The following is an 8,052-nucleotide window of genomic DNA, read 5'->3' as shown; positions in this document are numbered from 1 at the left end:
CCAAAGAAGAGCTCTGGTCTTTACAGACTCTTCTCAGGGGATTTATACAGATGCTGGGACAGTCTTTTCTCTGAGATCATGAGAGTTGATATTACTAGTCCTAAAACTGTATATCCCCCACTTCATGGGTAGTAAGAGCTCAAGATATGGAAATCCAGTCGGTGACTAGAAAATTGGTAGCCAAAGCCCCACCTCTGTGGTCCATACCTGATCTTTGTAAACAAAAACACCAAGACACAGACATGGCAAAATATTTAATGTCTGTAGGTGTGCCTTACCCCCCTACTCCTGTTATGATGTGATAGCCTCCCCAAACTGGCAGATCCAGAGAAAACACGGGCACTTTTCCCCAGCAGGGTTTGAAAACCATTAAGGCCCTAGTTCTCTTGACTTGGACATGATTGTAGGTGAGGTCTTTCCACAGCGTGCCTCAGGCCTCTCTGGTCAGGAATAAAGCCCCAGTTTTACAGGACTCCTGAGGTCTTCTGTTCTTCTGCAGCCTGGCGCTGGGAGCTACGCCGCTGGAAATAGCGGTAGGCTCGGACACTGCAGAGGTAGCCCCCATACACAGTGAGGAGCATCATGGAGGTGGAGAAGGTCTTGTAGCCAATGTCAGCTAGTTGCTTGGCAGTTGGCATGTCGTTCCCTACGAAGACAGAGTGGATTTAGACCCGAGGATAGACTTCATCTGCCCAGCCCACTTCCCTGTTGAAGGCCATTCCATAACTTCTGCATATTCTGAATGGCTCCTCCACATACGCAGAGTCTTATACTGGAAGACAATGTTTGGGAATGCTAAGATTCAAAAGGGCAAATAGTCTACATACGAGATACAGAAATGCAACTGGAACCAGATGCATCGAGTGACATCATAGCTAACACCTGGCCCTCCATGTTTCTGGATATTTGTGGAAAGAAGTGACTGGTAGGACCACCCAGAAATGCTGGTACATTACTTTAAGCATGCCTCAGTTTTTCTGGAGTAGGAGGTAGCCAGGGATTAAACATTAGCAGTAAATTATTCTCTGTAGGAGGATCAAATGGGAACTTTCTAGGCACTATCCAATTTATTTTCCCATAAAAACAATCTTAGTCATGGTGGTTAGGTTCCCAGGTCAGCCCTCAAGCATCTGTTTAAGCCATAATATACCTGAAATAGTGCCAACAGTACCTTTACATTGTTTCAATTACATTAACCTCTACAGCATTAACTCTTAAGTTCCAAACACAACATCAAGAACCTATCCCAAGGGCTATAAAGGAATTTACTGAGTCCCCAGCAAATTGTTAACTGAGATTTGCATGTGATAAATTACATCAAATTTAACTATTCCCTGGATCTTCTCAGCTAGGGAGTAAGAGAAAGTTTAGCATGGCAAACTCTCACAAGGAACAAAATGTTCCTCAAATTAGGACTATGAATTTGTTCTTAGACTCCTCTCCATTGAGGGAATTGGAATTCAAAGACTGACTGAAATTAGTGAGATCAGTTTTTTTGTTTTTTTGTTTTTTAGCTGAGCCATCCTGCCACCTGTTGGCAGCTCAGCAGCAACTCAGCTCGGGCTGGGCATAGAACCGCTGTTGCTCAGAGCTCACACTTTTGAGCAAGCTCTTAACCAACTGAGCCACTCAGCCGGCCCAGAACAGGTTTCTTAAGAGTCAAGAATTTGGAACAGGACAAGCTCAGGATTAGCTGGCTTAGAGGGTCAGGAGTAGGGCTGGCCGAGTGGCTCAGTGGGTTAAGAGCTTGCTCAAGAGTGTGAGCTCTAAGCAACAGCAGTTCGATGCCTGCCCTGAGCTGAGCAGCCACTGAGCTGCCAATAGGCAGCAGGATGGCTCAGCTTAAAAATAAATAAATAAGATAAAAAAATTAAAAAAAAAGCATTAGAGGGTCAGGAGTAGGGTGACACATACAAATGCTTCTCCGTGAGTCCTAAGGACTGAACACTGCTTTTGAGCCAGTCCTTGAGGGTGGACCCCAAGCTGAGATGAGCACAGCTTCCTTGAATTATAATTCCAAATGACTATGCAATGTGACTTTAAATAAGATCAGAGGAAGAAAACCAAATGGCACAGGTTCAAGATGAGAAAGGGTTGTGTTCAGGTTATCTGAGGTCTGAAAGGACCCCAAGCTGTGAGACACTTAAGAAGAGGGAGAGTGGGAGAGAGCAGGATACTAAGATAGTAAGCAAGCTCCCAGCAAAACAACGTGCAGATCTTCACCTTCCCCTCACTTTTTCTTTCTATCTTCCATTACCCTGGCCAGATGCTAACCAGTTTTAGGACCACCTCTTAGAGGGCTGAAGAGAGAAGGCTGGGAGCATTCACCAGCCAAAAAAGAAACAGGATGGTGTAGCGTGGCTAGAACAGTGATAGAAGACTTTCTAATAGTCTTCTAGTAGTCCAAAATAATTTCTAGTAATTTTGGTGTCTAGAATCTCACTTCCTTCTCTTGTCTAATCCAACCTAAGATATTTCCTATTTTCAAACTAACAAAAACTCTTCACAGGCTCTGAGCTAATAAGGCAGGGCAGTAGAAAAGGAGAAGACAGATGCAGAAGTTCGAAGATTTATTAACTGAATGGATTAAGGCAAAGCTGAAAATATCTCCAAGGCAGCAAGTTAGGAAACTTTGTGGATTGGGATACTGTTAATAGGAATAAGAAACGAGAAGAAACAGGTGTGTGTCATTGTGTGTGTACCGGGGTGGTGATGGCACTGTCAGTCAAGAAAATAATGAGTTGGGTTTTGGACATGTTAAAATGAAGATGCTCAACACAACATTCATGTGATGATGTCTACCAGGCAGCGGGATATACAAATCTGGGCAGATTGGGAGAAAGGCTAGGCTACAGATACACGTGGAGGTAACAAATGACACCAAGGCAGAGGATAAGACCAGAGAAAGAGGCAAAGGGAACGCCAGTTTGAGGGAGCAAAACAAATAAGGAAAGAAGGCAGGTAGAGAATTCCAGAAACATCTTAGGGGCTTTTGCATTTAACACATTCCCCCTTCCTGGCTGAAAATCACTGCTGTATCAAGTCACTGCCACTAATGGAGGTGGGCTGTATCTTTCAGGTGTGTTGGGACAGAATGAAAATTGGAAACTATTACTAAAAAGACTGGTCAGATGGAATCAGTGGATGATAACAGGTGACTAGGTCACGGGTAAATTCTAAGGTAGAAGTTAATTTAATGCACTGAACCGGAACAGACATTAAGTGAAAAGCAGATTCGTAGCCAGGGCCCCAGGTGGCCCATGAACCGTGACCCTCCAAGGTCAGAGCTACTGGAGCCAAAGCTTGGAGGGCCAAGACGCCTGGCTGGAGTCAAGGTTTGACAGAAACCTACGGCTGCAAGATGCTTGTTGGGCTGGAAGGTGTGCAAATCGCAGCTTGTGGTCCGCGGCGCAGGATAACCGGTGACCTCTAGAGCACCAAAGCCAGCCTGAAGACCGGCTCATGAGAGGATGCGGTAAGCAAAGGCAGGCCCAAGCGGGAGCGCCTCTGCAGACAAGCGGCCCGTGCCCGGGCCCAGCAGACGGCGTACCTGGATGTTGCAGCTCCCTCCTGTCCAACCGAGGTCTCCGCAGGCAGCGTCTCGCCACCACAGTCTACGCAACTTCCTAGCGCAGACAGACGCAACACCCAGGTCCTGGCACGTGAAAATAGCGGCCCAGAAACAACCCTCGACACTGACACGCTATTGGTGAAGCACCCTTTCGCCCTCCCACCAGCACCGCTTACTCTCTGGGATTCGTTTCCCAACGCGAGAGCGTGCACTGCGCGCGGGACACAGCACAACTCCGCCCACTGGGGCGCGACCCAGAGCCCTCCGCAGCTACGGCTGGTTGCCCTCCGCAGCCCCGGCTGGTTGCCTGAACTTCCGGCTTCCGGGCCAGTCACCTTTACTACGCATCCTCAGACAAGACTTCCTCTCCGAGGGGCCCATTGGGTTCTGGGGGTTGTAGTCATTCTCCGTCGAGAGAGGGTCTTTGGCGACTCAGGCTGTGGAAACGGAACTGTTAGGATACTCAGTCACCGTACAAAAGACGATCTTTCTCAATCACTCAGTCAGCCAGTCAATCCCCGGCCTACGGTGACGTCTATGGTAGCTAGGTAGATTTTCTCGGGGTCAGCCCTCTGGAGGTGGACCGCGCGCCCCCTAGGGCCTGGATCGGCCCTCTTCCCTGTGGCCCGGCCTTGGCCAAGCTCAGGTAGGAACCCGACCTGCATCGCGAGGCCTGGACCGCCAAGGACGCGCGGCACGTGTGGCCATGACCACGGAGTGGGCCCGAGGGATGTTTCTGTCCCATGTGTGACCTCTCCGCTTGCAGGCGACGTGATAAAGCCCCTAAGAAGCTCCGGGAAGCGGGGAGAGCGGGTACCATTTGGGGGAAGGGGAACCGCGTTGGGGAGTGGGAAGTGGCTGGGATTATTGAGGAGAGCTTTATTATTTTTTTTTCTTTTTCCTGCAGTTTGAGTGAAAACATACATGCAGTGATACACCACAGCATACGCACTGCCACATGCACTGAAAGCTCCCATTCCCAACTCGTTTCTGGAAAAACATTTTATTGGGTAGACAAGTAGGCCTGATTCGAAGGCCTCAGATTCGGTTAACTGGAGTGAAGAAAAGTAGGCAAAAGTTTGTCTAACAAGGTCGTAGCTGCAGCTGAGGGAAGGGAGCCGTAGTTCTGCCTCCACTTTGACTTCCTGGGTTCAGTCAGTGCTCCCCACCTGAGCCCAGCCAGATGTGGGGTGACTGTGCCCCTCACTCCCGCTGCCTGATCCAAGCAGCTCTGCCCTTCGCTGGTAGAAATATGAATTCTCAAGGGCAAGAGACTGAAAAGAGCCTGCTCCCCTGGTTTGGTCAGGAATAAGGGCCACAGCCACCATGTGCCAGGTGATGCCACACAGGAAGCTGAGACCCTCTGCTGGATGCACTTAGGCCCTCGGGGACTATTTATAGCCAGGGGCCCAGGCTGCTGACCTGTGACATTCCCCCACTGCCACCCTGTCCCGGAGCAAAGCACACTCCCCTGCCTCCTCCCCTTCCTGTTCTTCCCTCACCGCAGGGGATAGAGTGGTTTTAATTTTTTTCCTCCTTGAGTTTCCCAGCTCTTGTGGTGCCAATATATACCTGGAGAGAAGGCCTGCAGATGACAAAGGAGAGCTGGCCTTGGAATGTCAGGACCCATCAACATGGGTACCTGCTCACCCCTCCCTACCCCTGATCAGCCTTTGGGCCACTCTCTGGCTCCTGGGACTCTAGATACAGGTGCTGCTTAGCTGCCCTGGCTGCTCTGCAGGCAGTTGCGAAATAGGTACGGGGTTAGGGAGAAGGAAAGGGGTGGAGCCAAGGATGTCCTGGGGAGAGAGCAGGAGGAGGGGCCCAGCTAAAACCTCCCCCCTCCCCCTAGGGCTCCTAAGAAGGGAGGCAGGGCACATACAAAGGTCGCAGGGTGCAGAGTGATCTGAGCCTGCTATGAAAAGGTAGCTCTGTCAGCAGATTAAGTTCCTGCTCCCTGAAGAGGGTGCTGGCAGCGAGGGTGAGGAAAGGCTCAGAAAGGTCATGCACGGTGGGGAGGAGCTGGTCAAGAACTAAGAACCAGGAAGTCCATGGGGAGAATAAAAAGCCCCAGGAGCAGAGATGCCAGCTTGGCAGCAACTCTGGTGCCAGGCAGCCCCCGGGGGGGGGTGGGGGTGGGGGAGGGAATGACCAGAGGTTTCTGAGGACACAGATATTGCTAGGAGAAGCTGGACGGGCAAGGGCGTTGAGATCTTTGTATTTTGTTAACAAACACTGAGATCCATTGATGCTGTGTGGGGCCTAGCAGAGGTCAGAGTAAAGGGGTCCCTATGTCAGCTCAAAAGCCCAGACTCCTCCCTGGCAGCCCTTACCTCATCCCTTTTGTGGCTGAGGTAGTTTTTTAGCTACTTAACTGGGCTTGGGGACAGGATTCCTACTCTGTGTGAGGCAGCAGTGGACAGCCCTTGCCTTGCCTCCCTCTCCCTCCACCCTCCGCCCCACCACACACACCCAAGCAGGCAGCACTGGGGCTTCCCAGAGGACAGGGAGAAAGCCCCACATCTGGAGAGGGAGAAGGCATCTCCATTTCTGGTGAGATGTGGTGGCAAAAGGCTGCAGGCTGCTTGGTGGTTCAGGATCTCCAGGCAGGTAGCTGGGCCCCACAGCTTCCTGTCCTCCAGTGAAAAGCTGAGAAGAGACTGCTCCCAGGGGGCGTCCCGGAGATCCTAGTGGCCAGGTACCCAAGCTTCTTCCTGTTTCCACTGGGGTAAAGAAGCTGCCTGGCCGAGCCACAGCCCCGCTCACATATGTTCTGGATGATTCTGCAGGCAGCGGATGAATTCCCCCACGGGCTGGCTCTCATAGCATACCCTGTACACAGCCATGAACAGAGGGAACCTAGAATGGGGAAGGAAAGACCCAGCTTAGCCTCTTGATGTGCCCTCTACCCCCCACTCCCCATCTACCTCCAAACCCTTCACTCTCCTATTCTCCCATCTTTAAGTTCAGGCAGACTCTGGCTCTCAATTTCCAATTGCTGAGAATCTGAACTTCCTAGTCCTGGGTTTTAGGGTCAAGTTGTTAATTGCCTTGCTCCCTATTGTATTGAACTTGCCGGCATGATTCCCTGGCATTGTTCTATTCCAACTGGACAAGCCACTCTCTGAGCCTCAGTATCATCACCTGTAAAATGAGAGCAATATAACACAGTAGTAAAGAAGTGTTTATGTATTCTGTGAAGGTGCTCAATAAATGCCAGTTTCCTTCTCATTCATCCTCTTGCCCAGGTTGTTGCTTTATGAGGAAGCTTTACCCTGACCAGCCATGAGCCAATTTTCTGAACCTGTTTCATACTCTCTTATTCTAGGATTCTTTCTCAGACCAACAGAGCTCTGCTCTGATCAGCCCATCACCCCCACTGTCTGTGCTCCACGTAAAGCAGCACCTTGAAGCAGAGACTGTTCTCACACCTCAGCACTCGAGACAGCATTCAGGGAACAGGAGGTTGGCTTCAGGGGAGCAACTTAGGCTGGGGATGATGGACAGAGAACTGGGACAGTCAGGTGAGCTCATTGCTGCTGCTCCAGAGCTCTATCCCCCATAGCAGAGGACAGGAAGGAAAAGATAGAGGGAGGCTGTGCAGAGGAGTCAAAGCAATGTGGTATAAACAGCACTAGACTGGAAGGAACTCAAAGACTATGAACTAGCTGGGGACAGTGGGCATACCAGACTCTCCAAGCCCTAGTCTCTGTATCTGTTAACATAAGATAACATTTTCCTCTCTGCCCACTTCACAGATTGAGGGGGGTTCAGGCAGATGATGAACAGGGAGAGCACTTCTGGCTGTGGTTCCCTCCACCAGTGGGGCCGTGGCAAACACTTACTTGTCCACCAGGCCCTTATGCTGGAGGATGCTGTGTAGCTCCCGAGCTGTCTGGGGCCCTTGCAGCTTCTGCCCATTCAGCATTTCTTTCTCCAGCTGCTCAATGGACTGTGAAGAAAACAGGATGGGTGAATGGAAATGGGAGAGGAGGGTTGTCAGAGTGAGATGGAGAGTCTGGGGCTCAGGTGACAGGTGGAGGTCTTAGGAGGCAAGAAAGGCTGGGAATGGTCACAACAATCTTCATGTTTGTGCTCAAGAGATACCTCAAGCCAAGTTCCTCTATCGTGGCACCTACAGGGCCCACCCTCCGTTCTCCATTCCCCCCAGGGCTCACCTTTCCTGTGCGGGCGAAGGCCTCAGCCACCTTGCGGTTCCGCCCTCCGTAGCAGGTAGTGATGAGGTCAGCAACACCACAGCTCTCCAAGAAGGTGGCAGAGGACACAGGGCCCCTGCAGAAGAGCTTGGCGAAGGCGATCATCTCCATGAGGCCCAGGCGGATCACCGCCGCCTTGGTGTTGTCGCCAAAGCCCAGCCCATCGCAGAAGCCAGCTCCTACAGCCACTATATTCTTTGGGGAGTGGAAGTTACAGGTGAGAAAGGATCCCCTCCTGCAGCCCCTCCCATCCCCCCCCCCCCC

The 8,052-nt window shown here is 51.1% G+C and overlaps 2 protein-coding genes across 2 annotated transcripts in view; both read right to left on the bottom strand.

The window, feature by feature from the left end:
• Positions 1-239: 239 nt before the first annotated feature.
• Positions 240-3,844, bottom strand: COX14 (cytochrome c oxidase assembly factor COX14). Its single transcript, XM_019662286.1, has 2 exons — positions 3,551-3,844; positions 240-646 (listed from the first exon to the last, which is right to left on the bottom strand). Exon 2 carries the CDS (start codon positions 636-638, stop codon positions 465-467), a length of 174 nt encoding a protein of 57 aa, XP_019517831.1. The 5' UTR covers positions 639-646; positions 3,551-3,844; the 3' UTR covers positions 240-464.
• Positions 3,845-4,555: 711 nt separating this feature from the next.
• The window catches only part of GPD1 (glycerol-3-phosphate dehydrogenase 1), a 7,150-nt gene continuing 3,653 nt past the window's right edge, over positions 4,556-8,052 (bottom strand). The window contains exons 6-8 of the mRNA XM_019662285.1: positions 7,750-7,983; positions 7,417-7,523; positions 4,556-6,430 (exon numbers count right to left, since the gene is read on the bottom strand). Of these exons, the coding sequence (XP_019517830.1) occupies positions 6,334-6,430; positions 7,417-7,523; positions 7,750-7,983 (438 nt within the window). The 3' untranslated portion in view covers positions 4,556-6,333. The remainder of the gene's footprint in view (positions 6,431-7,416; positions 7,524-7,749; positions 7,984-8,052) is intronic.

The sequence above is a fragment of the Hipposideros armiger genome, unplaced genomic scaffold, assembly GCF_001890085.2.
Source record: "Hipposideros armiger isolate ML-2016 unplaced genomic scaffold, ASM189008v1 scaffold_371, whole genome shotgun sequence".
Classification (NCBI taxonomy): Eukaryota; Metazoa; Chordata; class Mammalia; order Chiroptera; family Hipposideridae; genus Hipposideros; species Hipposideros armiger.
This window is presented reverse-complemented; position numbering and strand designations above follow the sequence as displayed.

Bases quoted from the DNA above. Each gene is read 5' to 3' on its own strand.
- COX14 (XM_019662286.1), bottom strand. From the start codon at position 638: ATGCCAACTGCCAAGCAACTAGCTGACATTGGCTACAAGACCTTCTCC.